The sequence below is a fragment of the Lemur catta genome, chromosome 13, assembly GCF_020740605.2.
Source record: "Lemur catta isolate mLemCat1 chromosome 13, mLemCat1.pri, whole genome shotgun sequence".
In the NCBI taxonomy this organism is placed as follows: domain Eukaryota; kingdom Metazoa; phylum Chordata; class Mammalia; order Primates; family Lemuridae; genus Lemur; species Lemur catta.
In genome coordinates this window covers 70,403,554-70,430,247 of record NC_059140.1, presented here as the reverse complement: position 1 = coordinate 70,430,247, position 26,694 = coordinate 70,403,554, and the positions used below count along the sequence as shown (strand labels likewise).

The 26,694-nt window shown below is 35.8% G+C and overlaps 1 protein-coding gene across 4 annotated transcripts in view; it reads right to left on the bottom strand.

The window, feature by feature from the left end:
• Positions 1-4,171: 4,171 nt before the first annotated feature.
• Positions 4,172-26,694, bottom strand: part of SPART (spartin) — a 29,466-nt gene continuing 6,943 nt past the window's right edge. For 3 of the 4 annotated variants that reach the window (XM_045567172.1, XM_045567171.1, XM_045567173.1), the window contains 7 exons: positions 25,054-25,251; positions 22,988-23,155; positions 19,824-19,947; positions 16,250-16,444; positions 14,390-14,548; positions 14,218-14,308; positions 4,172-5,698 (listed from right to left, as the gene is read on the bottom strand). In XM_045567172.1, the coding sequence (XP_045423128.1) occupies positions 5,428-5,698; positions 14,218-14,308; positions 14,390-14,548; positions 16,250-16,444; positions 19,824-19,947; positions 22,988-23,155; positions 25,054-25,251 (1,206 nt within the window). In that variant the 3' untranslated portion in view covers positions 4,172-5,427. The remainder of the gene's footprint in view (positions 5,699-14,217; positions 14,309-14,389; positions 14,549-16,249; positions 16,445-19,823; positions 19,948-22,987; positions 23,156-25,053; positions 25,252-26,694) is intronic. The other variant, XM_045567174.1, reaches the window with a different exon arrangement.

Here is a 26,694-nt window from a genome sequence, read left to right as displayed (position 1 = left end):
GGAGGAGACACAAGGCAATTTACCAATGTGCACCTCTTTTGTGCTGCAGTGAAAAGCCACTCCCCCTCCTCCATGGAGTCTGAAATATTGAAAACTGGGGACATGCCTGAGGGCCATGGCACACCTGGTTAAGCAGAACAAAGGGACACTCATTAAGGGAAAGATACTCCCACACAAGCCACATGCTGTGTAGGCTATTTATCTCAATAAGGAAGTGTTCAGGCTCAAGGCCCATTCTTATGTGGCCAAGCAGGGATCAAAAGACTGTGCACATGAGGCCGCCTTACCCAACATATACAGCTTACCCTAAAATACCTATGAATATAGAAGAAAAGACAAAAGCTCACCGTATTGTGAAGATCTAGGACAGATGACCTATTGCTAACATCTTGGGAAATTTTCTACCAACTATCAAGCTAATAGAATTGTAATAAAAAAATACTGATAGTGTTAAGCAGCTGAAATCAGGGGGAATCTATAAAACCATATCTTAGTCCATTTTCTGTTGCTCAGAATACCTGAAACTAGGTAATTTATAAGAAATGAAATTTATTTCTTATGGTTCTAGAAGCTGGGAAGTCCAAGGTCAAAGGGGTGTATCTGCTGAAAGCCTTCTTGCTGGTGGGGACTCACTGAAGCATCCCGAGGCAATGACAGGTATCACATGGCTAGTGGCCTCAGTGTGCTAACATGCTAGCTAACTCAAGTCTCTCTTCCTCTTCTTATAAAGCCACCAGTTCCTCCCCCCACCATGAAAACCCATTAGTCCATTAACTATTAATCTATTAACAAATGAATGGGTTAATCCATTCATGGAGGCAGAGCCCTCGTAATCCAATCACCTCTTAAAGGCCCCACCTCTCGATACCGCCACCTTGGGAATTAAGTTTCAACATGAATTTTGGAGGGGACATTCAAACCATAGCAGACAATTTGTCTTTCCCTATCTACATCAATTTACAAAAGACAAGACTGGCCTAACAATCACACTACTGTGTAGGTCCCTCCTTTTTGAGGCAAGTATGTAACCTCTTTTTTCCCCTTATTAATACTGTTCTCCTTGATCTTGAGCAAGTTATTTAACCTTTCCGTGCCCCAGTTTCTTATTCTGTAAAATGAGGATTCTAATAGTATACACCTCATAGAAATGTTGTGAGGATAAAATAAATTAATCCTGAGACAGAGCAGGGACCCCTTTTAGCCTACCAAGCATGGAAATAATGGAAAAATCTTGAGTCCCTTCAAGGGAGCTTCCAGGCACCTAGCTAGCCTTGAAAAGTAAATGAACAACCTGATAATCAAGGAGTTAGTAACAGCAGTCTCCCAAGCAAGTCAGAGTCACAAGGTATTTGGGTTCTCTATAAAAACTAAAAAGATCACTTCTTATGTTTTTGAGTTGTTTTTCAGAAACTCCCACCAGATGGAAAATGCTGACCCACTATCTTATAGTGCAATAAATGCCCCTTTCTCCCATTGCAAATCTCAGTGTCAATGTCTGGCTTTAATTGTGCCAGGTGCATGAAGCCATTTGGTTTGTTAACAACAACAAAGTGTACAGGCACTTAGGACACTCCTGGCACTATGTAAGTTTATATAGTAAGCACTCTATAACATTAGCTATCATCATTTCTATGGCCAGTCCGTACCTGGAGGTGCTCCCAGAATACTACTCAGTACAGCATGGAGGAGGGGCAATCTGTAGAGGTAAAGCGAGGAAAACTCTGATAGCAGTAAATATTGAGAACTCTTGTTTTTCACACACCATGTTACATCTGTTGAGTCTCAAAGAGGCAAGCAGAGGTAGGTGAGAGACCTTGTCTTAGTCTGTTCGTGTTGCTATAACAAAACATCTGAGATTGGCTAATTTATAAAGAATAGACATTTATTTCTCAAAGTTCTGGAGGCTGGAAGCCCAAGGTCAAGGTGCTGGCAAGTTCGGTGTCTAGTGACAGCCTAGACTCTGCATCCAAGGTGGCAATTTGTTGCTGCGTCCTCACATGGCAGAAGGCAGAATGGCAAAAATGGGCCTAGCTAGTTCCCTTTTATAAGGGAGGGAGCTGGCGGAGGGGAGGGGTTGGCCATGAGTTTATTTTCCTTTTCAGTTTTCTTGGTCTGACAGAACTCACCCATAAGTCCTTCTAAGACTGATGTTTCTTTGTGAGGAGATTTTAAACTTACTGAATTTCTTGGATCAACTAAAATATCCTTAAAGAATATGGTCAAGGGAATTGACCCTCTTGCCCTAACCAGGCAGCAGGACTTATTAAGAAGTTATAATGATGACAGTGTGGTACTAGCATAGCAACAAAACAAATGACAAATGAACAACATGGCCCAGAAACACTCATACTTGATATACAGAGAAGCCTGATAGAGAACTGTGGCAATCACTAAAGAAAAGAACTATGCAATAAATGGGGCTTGAGTAATTGATTATCCACAAGAGGGAAAATTAGATTCTTACCTTACATCTTGTACACATATACACAATTCTCAATAAATTAAACACCTAAATGTGAGAAGCAAAACAGTTACAAACAGGCAAATTTTACAGTGGAGGGAAATGAATGGCAAGCATGAAAAATTACTGACCTCATGAGAGGTCAGGAAAATGCAAGTTAAAACTATGAAATACTGCTTTATATATGCTAGAATGACAGTCAGAACACTGTCAAGGGAAATACTGCTCAAGAGAATATGACCATTTTGGAAAATAACTTGGCATTATTTTCCAAAGTTAAAAATGACAAACCCTATGACCTGACAAGTCCACACCTACATATAAACTCTCTTGCATATGTGTAGCAGGGCACATTCAAGAATGTTTACAGTAGTACCGTTTCTATCAACCAAAATTAAAAACCAAATGTCAACTGACAGGAAAACGAATAAATCCTGGTATACTCACACAGAATACTATACAGGAACTAAACTAACCATACACATAAGCACAAGAATAAATTGTAAACACAAACTCAGAAAAGCAAGTTGAATAAGACTTTGCATTAAGATACTATATGTACAAAGCTTTAAAAGTACAAAGCTTTAAAAATACAAAGTGAAACAGTATGTTTGGAGAACATACATGTGTGATAAAGGCAAAAAAAAACCCAGTAAAATAATGGTGGGGGAGAAAGAGGCAAGGAGAGAAAATACAAAAGAACACACATGTATATGTGATTGGCAACTTTCCTATGACTTTAGTTTGGTGATAAGTTTATGAGTGTTAATTTTGTTATTATGCATCATACCTTACATGTTTTATGCAATTTTTTCTATGTATCAATTACTATATAATACAAAAAGTTCTTTATTGGAAGCCTATCTCCTAGTGACTCAGTGGAATGGTGGGAAAAGTCCATTTTCTGTACTCTAAGGGAGGGGTCAGCATACTTTTTCTGTAAAGGGCCAGACAGTAATTATGTTAAGCTGTGGGCCATACAGTCTCTGCTGCAACTATTCAACTCTGCTGTTACACTAGAGAGCAGCCATAGCTAGCATGTGAACAAATAGGTATGACTGTGCTCCAATAAAACTTTATGAAAACAGGTGGCCGGCTGGATTTGGCCCATCAGGCATATTTGCTGATGTGAACTAAAAATAAAATCCCAAGCCCTCTGCTAACTGAATGGACCCCTCTCGGCCAATATGCCCCCAGAAATACCTTAAAACTGAGTTCCCAGCCATGCTGGGATGGAAGAGAGAAAGCACAATTACATGTATATGATTTCCCTTCATACATATTCATGGCTCCTCCTATAGATACTTGTTAAATATGTTCGTTTGACCACCATGCTCAGTATAAAATCCTGTTGCCTGTTCTCTCTTCTTGGAAGTACATGTGCCTGGCTTCTGGCCTGGGATCTGCTTCCCAACCTGTTGGAATGGCCACTCAGCAGGTTGCTAACCTTTGTAAGAAATAAAGCTCTCCTTTATTATAAACCTTATTAATTAATATTTTTTAGTTAACAATGACCTCTGGTCAAAGGTAACTTTTTAACTTTAGGCTCCACTATCTGCCATTCCATTTTGTAAACTTGGCAAAGCAGAAACTGACTGGAAGCTGTTTACCGATTCATTTTTATTTCAATTTTAACAACTAGTACATCATCCATGGCCTTAGGAGAAAGCTCTACCAATTCTATGTGTTCCCAAAATACAAACCAACAGATATATTTGAGGCCAAGCAATTCAGTTTTTTATTCACAAAGTGCATTCTTCAGATAGTTTCAAATAAAGTCTAATAAACTAACAGCCACTAGAGGTTCAGAAATGATTAGAATGGACTACAGCTATAAAAACTAATACCAATTTAATCAACAAAAATAAAATGCCATTAGGTATTTACTTACACATTCGTAGCTTAAAGGTCTGTGAATATCCTGTCTTCTGCCAAAGTGGAAACTATTATGCTTACTCACCATGGATTAAGCCTAAGGTTTGCACATTCTTTACCGGATAATGAATAGAACCTTTCCTCTTTAATAACTTATTTGCTTTTAATATAAATTCCAATGACTGAATCCCAAAAGAAAAAATATATTTACCATCAGAAAACGCAATTCTGTTTATGTTTTAGTTTTCACAAAGTTTTAGCCTTTTGGAAAAGCTTACAGAAGCAGCTTTGGCAAAATAATCTCTTAAAGTATTTTTTTTGTCCAATTAAACCGATAACAAAATCACTTAAAATTTTAATACCAATCATGCCTCCAAATTTCCTAGCTCCTAATAGATCAATACCAGTCTCAATATAAAATCCTTAAAAATCTATTGTATTCATTTTAGATCAAAAAGACCATCCCATTTCGTAATAGGTAAGCTACCAAATAATTTTACAGAACCTCACTGAATTCTTCACCAGTCCCTTCTCTGTTTTTAAGTCTTTTAAAATGTTATCTGAGAATTCTTAGGCTCCTAAAGGATTACAGTTTTTGTTTAGCTTACACACTGAAAATTTTGACAAGCATCTAAAAATAAATCCACAATAAGAGCAAAAAGAGAAGACAATACTTTAAATCATTCCTTCCCAGTATAAATAGAATTAAGGTTACTAAATACCAAATTTTAAGTAAATATATAATTTCCTACTTGGCTTTCTGAAAGATAGCAGATACAAAAATAGTTTGCATTAGGTTTAATGAGGTTTATAGCACATTGTTAGCTTTAACTGCAAAAATATTTTAGCTACATTTGGAGAAAAATAAACTTATTGAGAATATAACTTCCTATTTCTAAAAGCTAGATGCAAGAATACCAATTCTTCTCCTTTTAAGTAGAATACATGCCATAAAATTTATCAGTCACTTTGTAGGAATGAATACATTTAAAAAACACTGGTTTTATCTGTGGAGAATTCCACTTTTGCCTGTTTAACACAATTTCATCCATCTCATAAGGCTTTGGTATAGGCGATTCCCAGAACTTCCATCACTTATCTTTCTTCTTTGCCTCATTCTTCTTTCCTTCCTTCGTCTGCTCATCCTTCTCCCCTCTCATGTTTACATTTGCTGCTCCTTGATTTTCCTTCTGAGAATTATCAACTATTTGATAGTCCTCAAGAAGAGTGTGTCCTGTTTGTGTTGCAGTTTTCTTCACCATTGCTTTGATACCAATGTTGTTAATGTTATAGGCAGTGACGCCAACATTGACAGCAGAATCCACTGCATTGTGTGTAGCTTCTCCAGCAGTATGCCCGTATCTTTAAAACAAATTATATTAAAGAATGTACAATAAAATTACAAATGTAAAATGAGGTTTTCTGAATTACTGTTAATTAAGTCAAATGATTATTGTGTTATCCCTGAAAGCAAAATCAAAGTTTAGGTTTCAATTTAATTAATAACTTAAAACATAGTACAGAATGAAATCACACTGTGACAAAACTGTTATTTTCTCCTTTAGTAAAAACAATGTGAAACTAAATTTAGAGTAGCTGAGAATGATGTCATAAAGACTGTTGAATAAAAATAAAATGTAAATTATAATATAGGTTGTTAATCAGTCTTTTTTTTTTAATCTTCTTCTTCTGGAAATATAAGGCAAAATATTCACCGAGGCAATTGTAGGACACAAAGAATCTAGTCATTATACAATAAATGGTTTCCAGTTCTACCTTAACTAGACTTTTGCTAAGTCTTTTAAACTATGGGAATCTGAGTTTGTCATAAGCAGAGAGTCTATGACATTCTCCTCCACATCCCACCCCACTGCACACTCACTGGCCTCCTTACTGTTCCTTGAACCTACCAAGGTCACAAAAGCCTTAGGACTTTATACTGGCTGGTCTCTGCCTGGACTTTCAAAGCTCACTGCCTTACCTTCCTCAAGTTGGCTCAACTATTCTCTTCTCAGTATCTGTTTAAATTTCCTTATCCCACATGCCCCACCACACTGCCAATAAATCCCCCCTTAGATTACTCTTTCTTCTTCCATAACTTGTTTCCTTCTATGTACTATAGAACTTATTAATGATCATTCTTTATGTCTTGCTGTCTCACTAGAATATAAACCCCACTGGGGAGGGGAATCCTTTGTTTATTAATTTATTAATGCATCCTAAATATTTAGAACAGTGCCTGACATTCAATAAGTATTTATTGAATGAATAAAATCAGCAATTTCTGCCCTATCTGCCTTAGAGTTTTCTGAATATCAAATGTATGGCAAAGTGCTTGGCAGTTATAAAGCATACACAAAAGCAGTTATTATTGATAATTAATATCAATATCTGTGTTTAATACTACTTCTATGAGAAAATGTAATTTGAGGTCCTATCCAAGGATACCAAAACATATCTCCCTGTTTTGTTTTACTCTTTACACTCTTTCTGGTAGCAGGCTTTTAAAGCTTTTCTTGCCCATAGTTTTTCCCAAGTAGAGAACTGCTAAAGCAATAGAGAAAATTTTACATTTTCTCCAGGACACACCAGGTGCTTTGTGACCTATATCTAGACATCTCATACTAACATTGGATCTGTGTTATGAATTAACAAACCCTCTATTACTATTAGCCTGGCCTAGAACAATGGTTTGTGACCCCACTGGCTTGTTTGTGCTTGGCTTTTTTCAACCCCAGTGCTACAAATGTGAAGTAATCTTATTGTGCCCCTGAATGATGACTCTGTTCTGTCCTCTGCCTAATGTTAATAATTATATTAGAGCCAGCACATGGCAGAACCCTTAAGGCTGTGCTATTCTTGATTGGGGGCCTTCTCACCAGTCACCAGAAAGAAAAGCTTCCTACAACTGCTTTCTGCCAGTCCCTGTTGTTTTGCAATCCCTTAGCACTGCACAGGATTTGCTGATGGTGCAGAAGACAGGGGGCCTTCTCATTACCAACCAAGTCCTAGTCACAAATACTATTGTCAGGTGGCAATGCTTATGGCTAAACTAAAATAAAGGGGTAACAGCCATTTCAGCACTGAAAGAATGACCATAACTCTTAGTGGAGTAAGTTTCTCTTAGGGTTTACTTCTCTAGGACTATGTGAGCTACAATGAAGTGACATGGTAACTCAAGACTCTGGCCACAGTTATGTTTTCCAGTATAGGAAATCCTCCGTATTTATAAACTTCCACTTCTGAGTACATGGAATGTTCCTTATTCCACTGATGGATGTAGTTTGATACCTCTAACTGCACTTATGATATTTCTATATTTAACACAGTTCTAAAAACTACACTGTCTTTAACAATGTACTAAAAGTGAATTTGTTTTGGAACTCTGTTGACTTTGTTCTTCCACGTTATCTCCACATTCAGCAGCAATTCCTATTAATTTGGGGAAAACAGTACCAAGCTAGGAGTCAGAAAACTAGATTCTAATATCAACTCTGTCATATGATCTTAGTCAAGTCACCACCTTTCTGCATCTCATCAACTTCCTCCTCTTTATCTCATAAAATGATGTGTATGTGTGAACGCAGTTTGAAAGTTCTAAAGTACTAAATGTATATTTTAAAAGATCCTAAAAATGGCTTGTTTTCAGTTGTGTTTATTTTTTAATATATCCTCATTTATTACTTCTGCTTTCCAATATGCCTTAGAACCAGTTTCCCTAGTAGGCATTTGTTCTTCTCTTCCTAGATAAGTAACTGCTCAGTCCTTTTCTTCAAACTGCACTGCTGAACACTCCTAGAAAGCATATCTCTGGCAAGAAGATAAAGTTCATTTTCGATCTCTTACTTTTAAATAAATTAACTTTAGAGCTAATTAAGTTGAATTTTATATACCAGCACTACCAATTGAATAAAAAATGAATATGAAGTACATCCTAAATAAGTCAATTGGCTTCAATCTACAATTTGAACCTGAATTCTCTGAAATTTTTCCAATGTGTTCAGTGATGTCAACAAAGACAACACGCTGGCAGTGATTCTAGATTTCACTAATTATAGCAGCATTTCCACCATAACAACTTTCAAATAAATCTGCCTGTAAATCAATTTATAGGCAACCTTCAAAATTATACTCAGAAATATTAACCTGAAATATTTAAAGTAGAAATAGCCTTTTATTAATCTATCCATCAAAGGCAGATGGGTTGTGGCCAATTTATGAAGGACCTTGTAGGTGAAGCTAAGGAGTTTAAACCTTACCTTGAAATGAATGAGAAATAAAAAAAAAAATTTAAGCAAAGGAATGGCATGACCAAATTCATTTTTCAGAAAGATTCCTCTAACTAAAGTTGCACTGTGAATTTTAAGAGTCTAAGACTGGAGGCAAAGGAACCAGGAAGGAAGCAAGCTGTGAGGGGGATGAAAAAAGATGATGGTCTACTCTAAGGAAGTGATAACAAGGCTTAAGGGAAAGGGATGAATATACAAATCAACAGGAGATGGTAGCAGAATGTCTACAGCAGTATACAGTTGGGATGTATGAGCCTAAAGATTAAGACAAAAGTTAACAGAAAACATAGATTTGAGAGTTACCGGCATATAAATCCTAATTGTAGCCACAGGTGTAGATGAAATTATCCACGAAGAAATGAAGATAGAACACTGAAAGAGAACACTGACAGAACACCTTACAAAGAACCAATATTTAACAAATGAATGTGGAAGACAGTAATGCTGAGAAATAGTCTGATAAGACAAAATAGAAAGCTGAGCTAAATGAGAATACTGTTACGAGATTATGCAGACAGCTAAGCCACCAATCTTAATAAGCATGAAATACTGGAACAAGAGCAATCAGGAGGAGAGGCTCCAGTAGGCATATGATTAGACTTTATCCATGAACATTTCTGGAAAAAAAATCTACTCATAAAAAAGACATGTCTTTCAAATCTGTGGATAACACAAACTAGAAGACTGGCTAGTATGACACACCACAGTCAAAAGCACAAATAAAGGACTGATTTAATGACAGATCAAAAACAACAAAATGAAGTTAAGCAAGTGCAAATGAAAGGTTTTAATTCTATGTACAAATATCAATTGTCCAAAGACAAGATGAAGGTCCAGATTTTAAAGGTTTATTTTTTAAAAAGGTCAAGTTTGTTCAGACACAGTGGCTCACCTCTGTAATCCCAGTACTTTGGGAAGCTGAGGCAGGACTGCTTGAGGCTAGGAGTTCGAGACCAGCCTGCAACACAGCGAGACTGTCTCTTTAGAAAAAAAAAAAAAAAAAATCAGTTGGGCATGGTGGCATGAGCCTGTAGTCCCAGCTATTTGGGAGGCTGAGGCAGGAGGATTGCTTGAGCCCAGGAGCTTGAGGCTGCTACAGTGAGCTATGATTGCACCACTGTACTCCAGCCTGGGTGACAGTGAGACTCTGTCTCCAAAAAAAAAAGTCAAGTTTGATATCAGTTAATAAAGAGGATATACTCTTTGTCTTCTGTGCCATACTTATCAAGTGCAAATATGACTAAAACATGGGAGGCAAATTCCACTATATTTGATCTGATCACAACATATCTGGAACATGAGATTCAATTCCAGATGCCATGTTTTCAGAAGAGCACTGATAAACTTTAATTTGTCCCTATGAAAATAAAAATAGAGGATGAGCAGAATGAAGGACCTGGAAACAATACCATATATGGAACTGTTAAAGCAACTGACAGTACTCAGGAGACAAGCAAAACCCAAGTGATGGGCATAATGATGATTAAATATTTAACTCCTGAGTAGATATTACGTAGAACTGGTTTTGGGTAATATGACATTTGCCATTGGAGTTACCCTTTCATCCAGTGCAAATTTAAAGGGAATTTTACTTAAATTTCACTATACAAACCAATAAAATACTGTACCATAAAACAGTAAATTTCTTACAAGAAAATATCTATTATTAAGCTTATTTTCCACAAAAATATATTCAAAGATAAAATATTGCTAGAGAAAATAAAAATGGATCTAGTTTACTGAAAAAGTTATATTCTTCTTTAAACAATTTAAAGTGGAACAAAAGAAGCTTAAAGGTGAAATTTAGAAGCTATGTAGAAGGGTGATGAATTATTTAATAGGTACTATACTAAAATTAAGTGTAGCAGGTTTAAAGTTACATATTGTTTTTCACTGTTTCTGCAGGCCTTCATGTTTCTAAATCTAAAATAAGACAAGTTTTAATCTAACTGACAAAAATAAACTGAGTCTTAACAAATAGTTCTTACACATTTACCTGAAAATGTTAAGAGTATAGTTATTTAATCCTCTGTATTGGCTTATACTACCAGAAATCAGATAACGAATTTTATATAATGCATTTGTTTTCTCCTAGGCATAATGCATATAATTAAGGCAGATTTAAAATAACTACTCTGGAGAGCAATAATTTATCAGAGGCAGTAAGAACACAAATTTTCTTTCTTTTTATTCTTTTGGACAGTCTCACTCTGTCACCCCGGCTACACAGCTCTCTGCAATCTCAAACTCCTGGGTCAAGTGATCCTCTTGCTTCATCTCAAGTAGCTGTGACTACAGGTGCATGCCACCACACTCGGCTAATTTTTTCTATTTTCAGTAGAGACAGAGGTCTCGCTCTTGTTCAGGCTGGTCTTGAACTCCTAAGCTCAAGCGATACTTCTGCCTAGGCCTACCAGAGTGCTAGGATTATAGGTGTGAACCACCACACCTGGCCCCAAATTTTCTTCATTATACTACCATCAGTTGGATTAGTGTACAACAACACAAATGCTCACTATATCAAATACTTTTTGATAGTATAAGTGTAAATAAGAATGTAAATAAATGTACAGAAATAAATCAATTAGTTAAAGGTACAACTATCTTTTCCATTTCTTCAGTTCTGTGACTAAGTTATTACTGGTTTAATACTTTTAGTTTCTTTCTCTTAAAAGATATTTTCTATTTCTAGGCCAGATTATCTCCACAGGTGAGAAAACAGTATTACTTGGGTAAATCCTTTATTCCCTACTGCCTCTCCCATCTTTCCAAGTCTCTAGCAGTAGAAATTAAATTACTGCTAACACAATCACCCTTATAGTTAGAAATATAAACCTACTTAATTCTCACTTACATGATTTGTATTTATTCCATGTATCTTTGGAGGAAAGGAAAAAAATAATAGCAATACATACCATAATAGAAATAAATTAGCTCAGAACCACTGTTAAAATACCCTATTCATTACATTAAGTTCTCCTTGCTAAGGACCAGAAATACAAAATTTACATCAAATCCCAGTACTTCCTAGTTATGTGAATCTCAAATTTTTAATAAGCCCATTGTACTTAGATAAGTATTTTTTTCATTAGAGTAGGAAAAGGGCAAATTCAACAAAGTACTTCCTACTTTCTAATATGATTGCCTAATTATCTGTGATAACAACAAATGACAATGACAATCTAAAAATAATTCACTTTTGGCCTAAAGGCACTTCTCACTTCCTCCTGCTCTTGCTACAAATAAACAAACTATTTTTCTAATTATGACTGATCCATCCAGTAATCTCAAGGGCAGAACAAAATTCATGAATATCAGACAGAGGTCAATGCCACAAGTGGCAGGAAGTGCACTGGAAGACTTGAGTTTTACATTTCCATCAAAAGAATTTCAGACATATTCTATATTCTCATTTTCAACTGTTTTTTGTAAAACTGACAACCCAAGAAGATGTGCCATGTTGCTTTGATTCAAAGATATGTATACCCCAAACAGAGCAGGTCAAACTAATTTAGGATGGAAATTAAATTAGTATTTCCTAAGTCAAAGGTAATTTACTGTGGTGGGAGGGAATCTAAAAACATGTTAGATAATGCTGGAAAGTACTAAGCCTGCACAGATTACCCACCAAGGGCAGTGGTGGCCCAGCACTTTTCTCTGCACTTCACAGCACACGTTCTAATGACAGAAACACTTGGTTTATATTCCAGCTCTGCTTCTTACTAGAGGTGTAATCTTTAATAAGTTATTTAAGTCTCTGTGCTTTGGTTTCCACAGCTATAAAATGGAGATAATAACAGTATTAAAAATTAAATAACATATATGAAAGCACTGAACATAGTGCCTGACACAGAAGTATGAACTCAAATAAATGTTATCAGTAAGCGGATAATTAACACAAATAACAAAGAATTGTGAACACCGCTAATATTACTCTTCCTTTTTCTTTCTAAATAAACAGTAAGATCCAAACTAATTCAAAGCTAAGAAAGCAACCCAGGTCCATCATACTAGATTTAGTCTTTAGATCTTAATTCTTTAATACTGTGTAAAGGCAGTATTATCAGGTAGAAAGAACAAAGAGCTAAAAACAGAAGATCCTGTTTTAAATCTCATCTTTAATATCACTTGTCATAAATTTGTTTAATATAGTTGCTGCTTCAGCATTCGCTTTTTAGGCCTCACATAAGTTGTCTCAAACCCAGTTGTATCCCATCACCTTTGGCCGAGTTAAAACTTCTCCCTCCCCATGTGGTTGCTTGCAATAGAACTCACTTGTTCCTCATCTCACTGACTCAAAACTCAACACACCCCACAGCTGCTGACCACGAGAAAACCCAACAGCCAACACCAGAGTCAAGTAAATAAGTTCTTCCCTTCACACATGTTTTCTTTAAACTAGTCAATCCACATCTCCCACTGGAAAGCCAAAGGGATAACATCCATGGACCTTAATGAGGGCACAGTCCCACAAGGCCCCTTCTCCCTCACATACATGTGTGCTCACTCCCTCCTTCCCCCACCTGCTGACTGAGCACCCTGCTGTCTCCAGGAAGTTCCATCAGCCCTCATGGATACCCCTCTTCTCTCATGGATCTGTAATAAAATGCTTCTATTAATTCATGTGTTTTTTTGTGCTGCTTCCTGTGACCAACACACCCAAACCTAACTCTCCTCCTAGTTAGGGGGTCTGCTTTAGAATGATTTAGTAGGAATAAATTGGACACAGGTCTATAAGACTGTATGCCAGTATAAACAAATGTCCTTAAAGAGGGACACCTGGTCATAGGTCAGACGCTTACGCATTAGGCTGTCTACCAGGATAAAGAAGTATCCCATGAAAGGTACACTGTTAACATCCACACCTCCCCTAGGGCCTCATGAGGGCAGGACTAGAATTTATAGCCACTCTCTAGAGAGATCTTAAGGCCAAATTAGAAAGAAATCAACACCACTTATCAAGTAAGCTTGTGCAATGCATTCATTTCTACACCTGTCGATTTCTTAATATATAAAGAAGACATACCATTTGTGCATCCCAATACAAACATACAGTGGTAATTAGAGTCAAGTAAGATGTGACAAAATTTTACAATCTTTGTATACATAATGGGCTAACACGGGGTATAATAGTTTAATTATAATTCAAGTTTTTCAGGCAGATATCATCCACCAAGAACATGTAGTTAATAAGTGATACAGAAATTCCAGGCTTTTAAAAGAAATTAAACCTATTCTTTAATGATGAATATGTATAACAATTACTACTACAAAAAGCAAAGTCACAAGAATTTTATTTTACCAAAAATATTATTTTCACTACTGAAGAAAAATAGTGAGTGAAAAAAATTGTTTTATCAGGTACTTAATAAAAATAACTACATAATTACCTTTTTTTAATATGGAATCTTGCTATGTTGCCCAGGCTGGTCTCAAACTCCTGGCCTCAAGTGATCCTCCCACCTAGGCCTCCCAAAGTGTGGAATCACAGGCGTGAGCCACCCACCCAGCTTACATAATTATCTTAACTGTCATGGAGTTTTACAAATGCTACAAGAGATTTAGTCATTAAAATGATAAAATTCAACTTACTTGTATTTGACAGTTTGTACAGTTTCTGCTGAAACGTTATTAACAATGCATTTAGCTGCACATTCCAATCCCTGCCAGACAGTTGAAAATCCTGCAAACATATTGAAAAGTAAGTAAATCTAACCCAAAGCAAACAGACCTTCCTAGTTAAAATTCTGGGCCCTTTTGTTACCTTGAACACTACTTGCTGCTACAACCATAGCACCATCCAGGGGAGATTTGCCATCTTTGTCTTTTTTAAGAGATTCTGGAACAAGTTTGCTTCCATGCTTCTTGACGTGTGGAGCTAGTTCTTTTCCAACACAATTTGCTACGGTGCAAACTCCATCAACTAATATAATAAAAAAAAGAAGATTTAGAAAAAAAACTATTCTTCCCTTGATTTTACCATCCATTGCAAAATCGTTAAGTGAGGATCTAAAATTGTTTTACTCCATAATGTTTCCATTTCTACTTAAGGATGAGAAGCTAGACTGGGGCATTTTTTTTTTTTTTTTTTTTTTTAGAAATAGGATCTCACTATGTTGTCCAGGCTGGCCTTGAACTCCTGGGTCCAAGTGATCCTCCTGCCTCAGCCTCCCAAGTAGCTGAAACTACTGGCACACACCACAGACAGGCTAATTTTTTTTAATCAAAGGCTATTGTTTGCTTTAAAAATGTGTTTCCAGAGCCTTCTGATGGTTATAACCTCGCCTCTTAGATATACATGTTCTTCTTGACACTTCTGTTTGAGAAAACCATCCACATTTTCTAACTGATTGTTGCAATGCAAGATTGGTAGGTACACCCTTTAGCATTTTACAGCTAAGTGTATTTGTATTTTTCTATCAGTAAATATCTGAGTGAAATAATAAGGTATTTAAGTCCGTAAATGTAAACAACCCAAAATCTGCTTCAACAAATACTAAAAAAGATAATCTTACTAAATTTAATGATAATCCATTAAGGTCCTATTTGACCATCTTAAAACAGTAAACTTTAGCGCTCTGATTCTCAAAGGACGAGGGGTTAGAAATATATTGCTTAGGAATCACTAAGTCAGCTTTTCTCAAACAATACATCCCTCCCTCTTGACCATCAACTTCCATGCAGAGAACTGCTGTTCTTAAAAGAATACGTCACATACCTCAGATGGATTCAAGAATAACAAATTCAGTCACATGCCACATGATGACATTTTGGTCATTTTGTTGTGCATATGATGGTGATCCCATAAGATTAAAATGGAGCTGAAATATTCCTATACCCTAGTGACATCAAAGCCATTATAACACTGTAGCACAATTACTTTTTTTAAAAAATAAATTTAGTTTGGCCCAAGTGTACAGGAGTGCACAGTAATGTCTCAGGCCTTCACATCCACTCACCACTTACTGACTCACCCAGAGCAACTTTCAGTCCTGCAAAGAACATTCACGGTAAGTGCCCTATACAGGTGTATCATTTTTTTCTCTCTTATACTGTATTTCTACTATCCCTTTTCCATGTTTAGATACGTAAATACTTACCATTATATTCCAATTGCCTACAGTGTTTAGTGCAGTACCTCGCTGTACAGGTTTGCAGCCTAGGAACAATAGGCTATACCATCTAGTTTGCATAAGTATACTCTAGGATGTTTGCATAATGATGAAATCACCTAGTGACACATTTCTCAGAACATATTCTTGTCATTAGGTGACACAAGACTGTACATTCTGAACTCCTCTTGCAAGATATACACTGTTCTCTCCAACTAATCAAAACCACCCTTAACCAGTTTCTCAGACTTTAATATGCAAATAACAATCACCTAAGGATCTTGTAAAAATGCAGATTCTGAATCAACAGGTATGTCTGGGGCCTGAAATTCTGCATTTTTAAGGCTCCCAGATGGCCTGATGCTGCTGGTCTGTAGGTCCCACTGTGAGTAGCAAGGAGAAACTGCTCTGTTTTAATTCTTTATTCTTGAGATTAAATCATCTAAATAAATATTTGGATTAAGAGATTATTTTAAATTTAACTTTAAAGAAGTCATCTAAAATTACTTTACCCAGGAATTGACTGACTTTTGCTGCTCCTCCTGTAGCCTGTTTCGCTATATAAAGTCCCTTGGTGACAGCTGGACTAACTTCCACTGGTTTTTCTTCTGGTTGAATCCGTTCTCGGAGTTTAGAAGCACCTTTCTGGATTGCTTTGCCAGTAAATTCAGCACCTTTGACTAAACCCCAGCTCACCCAAGAAGCACCTTTTAAAAATAAAATTCAAAATTACACAATATTAGGGCCAACTACTCTCTCCTGAATAACATCAAGAAAAATAAAAGGAGTTTGATATTCAGATCCCAAACACGCCATGTCATCAACTTTCCTGATAACCTCATACCTATAGTTTCTTCCTGGAATATACACCTTTTTTTAACTAAACTCATCTTTCAATATTTAGGTCATATATCACTCAGTGACAAGAGTTCTGCATTACTCTACGCTGAGACTGTAACTTGTAGAGGTATCTCTATGTTACTTACCACACTATATTAATGTTAGGTATTAATTTTGAGTTTTGGTGCCTTTAAGATAGTATTTGCCTAGAGGACCCAGATATCCTTACTCTTTTTGCCTTAGTCCAGGCATCACTTTCCCCCATGACATCCTGAGGGGGAAAAACAAAAACAACACAAAATGGAAACCAAAGAACTTGTATCTCAAACACTAAGGCAGAAGGAACTCCTGCTTGCTTTAGGCTAAGGCATTAGTCAGGGGGTCCTGTTCCTTCTTCAATCCTAAACTCAAACTCCTGAATCTCAGCACCTTTTAGCTTGCTACATAAACATGAATGACAAAATCATGAGAACCACCAAAGAACACATGACAAGAAAAAATCTAAAACAGAAGAGAGAGGCCTAGGTGATTTAGCCATTTCTCATGACAGTAGGCCCTAGCCCTTTGCTCTGCTCATGCTGCTTGCAGCATGAATGAAAGCAGCAGTTGCCAGAGGAAAAGCAGAATGGCAGGGTCTTTTCTAGAGAGGAGAAAAGGTCCTCAGCCAGTATGCATGTGGGGAAAAGAGGAGTAGGAGAGACGGGAAAAGCAAGAAAAGATACACAAGAACAGAGTCCCCAAAGATGGGAAGGAAAGTGTTACCCTCCTCTGTAGAGAGCTTACAATGTAAAATATTTCCTTTTTGGCTAACCCTAAAACAATGAACTTTTAAGGCTGGACATACAATACTTAAATATGTTCTATCAAGGTCTGGGCCATGGTTTTACATGATAACTCCAGCCCACAAGTAAGCATCTAGCAATGACGTCAAAATCATACCAGGTTATTTAAAACTGTTAAGTAGCAAGTAATAACCGGTTAGAAAATTTTATGCTTCTTCTCCTATTTCAGGCAACATCTCCACCTCCAGCTCCAATCCTATCCCCACTGTCCTACCCAATAACTAACTTTGGGGGAAGACCAGGTTTCAAAACCAGGCAAACAGGCTGCCATAACAATAAAAGGCTTGAAGATGTCCATTAAAAAAAATTATGTTTTTAGAGTTTATTAACTTAATAGTTGTAAAGTTTTAAGTAGTAAAAAACAGCTGAACTTGAAGAAAGAAGTCTGAGAAATCATAAAATGAAACAAAGGAAACTATGATCCTACAATGAAACTCTATAAGAAACAAAATGGATGGAGTCAATTAATGACTGAGAAAAATAAATGGAAATGAGATAAATCAAAAGTCATAGGACTAATAAAGAGAAATGCTAGATGCAAATAATCGACAACAAGATATCACCACAGAAGTGCACAGTACTGGTAAATATGTTAAAACTGTGGAAACTGCAATAGTAGATAAAAATAGTATGTCATCAATAACCATTTAGATCTTTTAAATGGCATGTGCAGTGCCAGATATACATTGACTCTGTTCACATTTGTGTCCTATGCACTCAGTTAATGCTGAAAATGGCAGTCAATGAATGTATGCTGAATAAACAAGAGGCTGGCAGATAACTTATAATCATCTAGCACAAACCTACCCACTACGGTTTATAGGACACTCTCCACTTTTATTGAACTAAAGAAACTTAGCATTTATACTTGTTATTAAAAATAGAAGCCCCAAATTACAATTTTCTTTCCAGGTAAAAGGCCAGCTGAAATCTAAGATGATACAGATCCTGGCCTTTCTGATAAGTTTTAATAATTTTATCATAAGAAATATGAATTTTAGAACATTGGTCTTTCTATATGCAACTTTTGATAACCTTTAACTCTGCTCACAGAGGGGGAAAATTGGCAGAAATAAGGGTGTACTGGCTACCACAACCTGACTACTATTGAATTTCCAATCATATGACATGTGTCTTTTGTTATTATGTTTAATTTGGTCCTCTAAAAATCTAGAAACGATTTATCTTAGCACTTAATCATCCTGTACTCCATCAAAGTAGAAGTTGTCTGAATATATGACTGTTCTCTGATAATGCTTTATTTATTCTATATACCTTATATTAAAGATCTTCGTGGACCTGACAGCCAGAAGACTGTACTAGCCCAACAGGGTCCTACAAAGAATCTATTGAAGAATAGGAGGGCTTCTTTGTGGCTATTCTTTAACAGACTGAATTAACCAAAATGGAAAATTCCTTGCCAGAGCCTACCAGCACAGAATGGTAGTGAGAAATATATAATCTTGGAGAAACTTTATGGGTACATCATAGTTAGAGCTCCCTTGTGCTATCAGCCTTAGGATGGTACGCTGGAATGAGTGGGCAGAAAGTGGTCATTCCTTCTCACTCCATATCAACTGTTTACAGAGAGTCCCAGAGTCCATCTGTACATTAAATTGGCGAGATCAGGGCGTTGAGAAGTTAAGTGAAATGTTAACCAACTAAAGCAGAAAGACGTATGTCAGTGATGATCATTCTGGTTTTAGAATAATTGATCTGAAGCCCTTTCTAACTATAAATAGCAGGGCCTACTTCCCAAACAGCTTGGCTATAACCCTCAGATCTTCTCATGCCTGCATTGCTGTGTGGTTTGGGAGTGCTGCTTTGCTTCCAAAGTTGGATAAACATCTCTTTTTTTGGGGGGAGGGGTGTCTTTGTCCATTGGTGCTGCTATAACAACATACCATAAATTGGTGTCTTACAAACAACAGAAATTTATTTCTCACAGTTCTGGAGGCTGGAAGTCCAAGATGAAGGTGCTAGCAGATTTGGTGTCTGATAAGGACCCACTTCCTGGTTCACACAATGGCACCTTCTTGCTGCCTCCTCACAGGATGGAAGGGGCAAGGCAGCTCTCTGGGGCCTCTTTTACAAGGGATTTCACAGGGGAAAGGAAAGTAATTTTATGTTCAGAGCTATTCTAACGGTTTGTGGATTCCTGAAGCTTTTCACTATCCACTTTCCCAAGAGTAAAACAGAGACTAGGCCAGGAAGAATTTATACCTATATGACAGTATGTGATGTTCTAAGAGACTAGTTCCTTCTACTTTTGAGTATTTCTGAATTGATTATTTAAAACAAAAATACAAAATATTATCTTTCTAGATATCCCTTTATAAGCAGTACCTTTATTGGGTTCCAAAGGCTTCCATTATAGGGGGGGAAATTAACATTACTATAATACCTGATAAAATATTTTGAGCCACTTTCTCACTCCATTCAGGTAATTCTTTTGCTTTTTCTTCTGAAACTGGCTCACAGGGTACAATGTGACTCAGATTAACTTCTTCACTTGAAGTATCTTTAGCCTAAATAGTAAAAATGTTTCAAAATGTGAAAGAGTTAGTTAAGTACCAAGAAGAGGTTAAATAGAAGCGTTATATAATAAAATACTAAGCCAACAAATATTAGATATAATTAATGAAAACTATCTCCAGACAACCTAGTTATAAGTATGTCTTATAAAACACAATACCAGAACTTCTATAAAGCTGAAAACTATTCTGGCCTATTTAAACCCTTACTGGTAAAATTTAAACATCAACATAAGTCCAATGTAGCATTTATCAAATCATATTTAAATTGACTAACTTTTTCCTTTACTTGACTAGACTATGAGTTCCTTTCATACAGATATCATACCTAGAATTAGTATGTATACTATACCCAGTAAGGTTAAAAAAGATTTCTGTTAAATGATTCAATCAGTAAGGAAAGATGTATCCAAATAAACTGGTTTTGACAGAGATTAAGTAAACATCTAATTTGAAACAAGAAAATATAAACACACAACCTGCCAATCAATAGAAATGGAGAGCATGGAAATATCTGTACTTTGTTAATTTAACAGCTTCTATGAGAGAGCTAGGGCCAACACACAAACACTCAAAGCTAAATGAATTCATTCTAAGAACTCAGGAGGCTGACTCAGATCTCACAGTATTAAAAATAACTTGAAAACCAAAGTGCCCAACAGAAACACAAAGAACCATTTAAAATATAAAAACAACATTAAACAAAACAAAAATGTCTATACGGGGAAAAAGCCACCCATAAGTGAAATCTAAAGACAAACTGGACACATTTTTTGCAACTTTTATCTTTGACAATGGGCCAACGTCCCTAATATATAAAGAGCTCCTAGAAACTGAGATGAAAAAGACTCACAGCTCAATAATAAAAACGGACAAAGTGAGATTTAACTCAGTGACAAGTTAAAAAAAAATGGACAAAGGGCACGAACAGACAGTATACAGGAAACAAAATTCAAGAGACCATTAAGCCTAGATACTCAACATTATTCAAAATAAAACCAACACAACTAAGATACTGTATTCTCATACACCATTTCTCATCTATTAGACTGCCAAAGTACAGAAAAACTGGTCACCCACTATGTTGACCGAGATATGGGGAAATAGGTACTCTTATACACTGCTGGTGGGAGTACTAAATAGTGTAATCCTTAGGAGGGCAATTTAGGAAAATCTATCAAAATTACAAATGCATTGATCTTTTATTTAGTAATTCTACTTCTGAGAACTTATCTGATTATCTTCACATGTATGAATCAATGGATCTACAAAGTTATTCATTGATGCATTATTTGTAATAGCAAACAATTGCAATCATGCCAAGTACCCTTCAATAAGAGAATAGTTAAAGAAACTATGATATAATCACAGAATGAAATACCAGGGTAGCTGCAAGAAAGTCTCAGGAAATTCTCTATTTACTCACATGTAAAGATCCCCAAAATTTATTATCAAATGAAAAAAAAATACAAGATACTCTATATTGTACATTATCTTTTATATAAGGAAGGAAGAAAAATAACAATTTAAATTTGCTTTTGTCTGCCTCAAGAAACCCAGGAAAGTTACACAATGTCCTAATAAAAGTGATTAACTACAGTGGCAGAGGGAATGGTGTGGAAAGGGACAAAGGTAGGAATAAAGCCTTTCACTGTACATAACTTTTAATATAATTTCATTTTTTTAACCAAGAAATTAAATTTCTTGATTCTAGAAATCAAAATTCTAAATGTTATAGAATTTTCAGATATATTAATAAAAAAGCCCAGGAACAAAATAGTATGTTTTATATGCCACCATTAATGTTAAAAATTATATATATGTATGTATATTTGACTATGCATAAAATGTATCTGAAAGGACAATAAGAAGCTGATAACAATGTGCGTGAAGAGGGGAGCTAGGTGGCTGGTGGACAGGAAGGGAAGGCAGACTTACTTTTCACCATATTTCTTTTGTACCCTTTGAATTTGATTTCTCATAATTAACTTTTTAAAAATCTTTTAAAATAAAATATATTTATTAGAACCATTTTGGAATCCCAATGTTCTCATAAAGCTGGTCTAAGATATTCAACATAAACCACAGTATCACTTTTCAAGTAAATGTAGACTATTCATGTGATATTAATTCCAAAGATAATTATTGAGCATTCAACATGTGGAATACAGGAATGAACAATGCTGCACTCAAAAGTGCCTGTAATATAATACTCATACAGTGCTGTTTTCTTCATACACTTGCTTATATTACTATTGTCTAAAAGCTCCTTGAATTTGCTATTCACATGACCAACTCTTCTTTATCCTTCTAGACTCACCTTAGCCATAATGTCCTCTAGGAGGAGGTTCTTTACTGCTTCCCACACCACCCATCCACCCACACTTATCTATTATATTAGGCTAGGCTATATATTCTATTTAATGACCACATTAGATAGAAATTATCTCTTTGCTAGCATGTTCTTCCCACTAGACAGTAAATGCCCTGAGACAAGAAATTTAAACTTTCTCTACTATGTATTTCCAACATTCTAGTATTCAATAAAATATACACTGAACTACAATCCAAATTTACCATTTAGAGCATAATACATGCTCAGAGCCTAAGAAATGAAAGAAACCACTAAATAAATTTTTAAAAAACTCCATCTCTGCCCTGTTGCCCAGCCATGAAAAACAAGCAACTGAATAAAAATGGCAGTGTAAGAAAAAGAGACAGGAGTATATTTAGCTCCAAGTTCTTGGTGCATATAGGAAGGTGGAGAACACCACAAAGCAAGCAAGAAAGGATGTGCATCGTTAAGGTAAACATAAAAATCTTTCAAATAGTTGGGAAAAAATATATCCCCCAAATACAAAATATCTTTTAAAATAGTTTAAGAAACAAACACTTAAAAGGGAACTATTAAAGTTGATTCTAGTTGTTTTTACCAGTGTTCACTTTGTAACTCTGTAAAATTATATACATACATGAAACTGGTAAAAGGTACCATTAGAAGAGAACACATCTTATTTTATAGCTTCTTTATTACCTTTTTTCCACGTTTTCCTTTATGACGCACATCCTTATTGCCTTGGTCCAAAGAAGGACCCAACTGTCTCACATCAGTGCCAGAGGCTTCCCTCAATTGGTCAGAGGGGTATCTAGTTCTTCCAGGGATTTGGAATTGATTTTCTTCTTCTGCTCTGTTCCAGTTGGTCTAAGGAGTAAAGGACGACGCTTAACTCAAATCAGAATCTGTTTTAGATGATTTTCCTCCAAGTACATTATACTATGTTCTAATGATAAACTTGTTCAAATGTCAGTGTTTGACGGTCTATAAATAACAATTACTTTTGCTGTTCTCTATATTTTTGTTTTATCTTATCACCAAACCTCAAACCTCTAAGTTCTTTGGTTTATAACACATGGTCTAAAGTAAATTTCAAAAGACAAAGTATAAAAGATAACTTACAGCAGTTGCTGGTATAAGTTATCTTTAAATCAGATGCAGCTACATTTAAATTTAATAATGAATAAATTTTAGGAAATATATGTAAGACAAAATGAGTTTAAAGACAAATTAACAAAACTCATGTCTACTTTACTAAGCATTGTTGGAAGGCTGATATTTTGTTTGTTTTCTGCACTTAATACTAAAGGTATTTTGCTAGCATATACTTTGCTGAACGAATGCTTAAGAGTAAAAACAATTAAAATTGTGACTGGTAACTAGCTTTTGTTTACAGTTGAAGTTCTTGGACAGTAAAGCCATACAATCAGAAAATAAAACTGAACAGAGAAAATAAGCATATAACCTAAAAGTCCATTTAATTTCTTTCCTAAAGCCCAGTTATGTATGTCCACTAAATATAGGAGTTAAGGGAGAAACAGCTCCATATTATTAATAGGTTTGTGAATACTCAGGAGTGTCATTTCAGTTAGTAAAGAGCAAAGCCAAGCAGAACCTAGCTCCATTTGACCAGGTTCCTGACTTTGTAAACTCCTCCCCATGAGCACACTGAGGCTACACACTTCTGTATGGCAAGCATGGGATTTGTTAACATAGCTTAAACAATTGCTGGCTATGCTAAATGGCTTGTTGATCACCAGGTCATTCTCAGAGCTTGGGAACAGGGGCTGGTTTTGTTTTTGTTTTTTTTTAAACTATCTGTCTATCTCTCTCTATCTATCTATCTATACAGTCTCCTGTTCTCATGCTCTTCCCATCCCATCATTTAACACAGTACCTGGGTAAATAATGGATTCCAAACATCTGCTGATTGAAGAATAAAAGACTATGTTATCATACTGTCAGCCTCATTCAACCCCAGATAACTGTCAACATTCTTAATCAAAAATATTTTTCCCCTCTTGCCATATAGTAGCATGGGCAAGAACACTGAATATCTTAAGCCTTTCCATAATACTCTATTTCAGCTCCTTATTAAACAGAAATACTCTACTTCAACAGGTAAGCATGTGGGCAAAGGAAACAAGCTAAATAAGTTCACAGGATGATCACATTTTATTTTCTCTTTATTTGGCCTTCATATACCAATAGAACAAAGATAATTTTCTCAGAATCTGTTTTTTCCTCAAAATGCCAATCATACCCTTAAAATCTCCAACACAAAACTGAAGCTAAAGCTAAAATTCTTTTCACTTTACCATTTAGTCCCAATAGTCCACTTTCCAACCGAGCAGTAAAACAGTGAAAACAACAGCTAGCATTTACAAAGCATTAACCACTTGCTAGCACTGATATAAATGCTTTAATGTATTAACTTTTAATCTTCACTGTAGCCTAATGAAGTGGACATTATCCCCACTTTATGATAAAGAAACTAATGTATAGAGGAGATCAATAACAGCTGAGTTAAGCAACTATTAAGTGGAAGAGTTCAAATTCAAATCCAGGCAATTTGACTCCAGAGTCCACAATCTTAACCAGCATTTACAGCAAATCCCCAGGATGTAGCTGTGAACACACAAACAAATTATATTATAGTCTTCTAACTTTGATCACTTAGAGGTTATTGCAATTTCTTTAAAAGCAGAAGTGGAAGTGCTTACGTTAAAGTAGGTTTTCACCCTAAAGATGATCATACAAGTTACCTGGAGACGAAGGTCAGACATTTGTCTTAACAGATCCTCAAAGAGTTCTCTATCATCTTCTGGTAACTCAGAGGACAAGACGACCCCCACAAAGCATCCTGCCGCCTGTAACATTGTGTCAGGAAACATGTAGGCTCCCACGGTACATTTCAGAACTGGAGATCTATCAGGAACCAGAGGATACAACCAGTCACAAACCTGAAACGATTAGGCAGAAGAAAAAAATATATGTGTCAATGAATGGAGCTAGATTTTCATCTACATTTTAATAAAATGGTTATACCAGAAAATAAACACTTTACTACCATCATTTCTGACTAGCAGAATATAAATGTGAAAGGATTGAAATATGAGAGTCTGACTCTTTCCTGGAAAGCACTTAGTAAACATTTTCAAATTCTTTTTCTTTTATGGATTCTCTGTTCCATTTGTCTCAAAAACCACTCTACCTAATATAAAAGTCAAACTTCGGACAGGTTACAATAAAACTGATTACTGTGTTTTCCAAAGTACAATAAATACATAAACCATCTGTGGTATGTGAAATGATGTCAGATAATCCACAAACTTTTCAAATTTGAGTAGTTACGTATTTTAATATATTAGGATAAAAGTACATTTTAATTTCACAGCTGTTATTGGATATAATTAACAAGTGAGAATTTAATAAAAATATTAAGAAAATAATAGGGATGTAGATTTGACAAAAAAAATTGTAAAGGTTATTCTAAAATGATTAAAGCTTGGGAAAGTTTTTTTTTTAAAAAAACTATTCCATGATTTAAGATTAACTATATTCTGATAACCTTAATTGAACTGGAACATTCCCAAATCTCAAAAAACCCACAAATGTTTACAGACCTTTCTTATCACAGGTTATTACAGATTGGTGAGCTCATCCATCATAGGCTGATTTATTCCAGTTTTATTTTCACAGGGCAATCTCATGTCCAAGTTCTATGTACACTGACTACAGATTTTAAGGGGTTTAAAAAGTATATTGAGGCTGGGCGCAGTGGCTCACGCCTGTAATCCTAGCACTCTGGGAGGCCGAGGCAGGTGAATCGTTTGAGCTCAGGAGTTTGAGACCAGCCTGAGCAAGAGCAAGACCCCGTCTCTACTAAAAATAGAAAGAAATTAGCTGGACAACTAAAATATATAGAAAAACTTAGCCAGGCATGGTGGCGCATGCCTGTAGTCCCAGCTACTCAGGAGGCAGGGGCAGAAGGATTGCTTGAGCCCAGGAGTTTGAGGTTGCTGTGAGCTAGGCTGACGCCACGGCACTCTAGCCTGGGCAACACAGTGAGACTGTGTCTCAAATTAAAAAAAAAAAAAAAAGTATATTAAAACTAAAACCAAAAGAAAAATAGTTTTTTGAAGGCCTAGAATTCTAAGTCTGCCTACCTAAAACCAAATAATATTACTCTAATTTCCTAAGTAGACAAATAGTGATTTTTACAACATAGGAAATTATACCTAACTTCTAAAATTTGGTTGGTTATTGTCTTTTTTTACGATAAAAACATTCAGTAAACGCATATGGTAACTCTTTTTTAGGATACTCTGCTATAAATACCTGGAAACATGCATGTGAGAGCCTATTAAAGAGACTCCAATTAAATTTTGAGCGTAATTTTACTT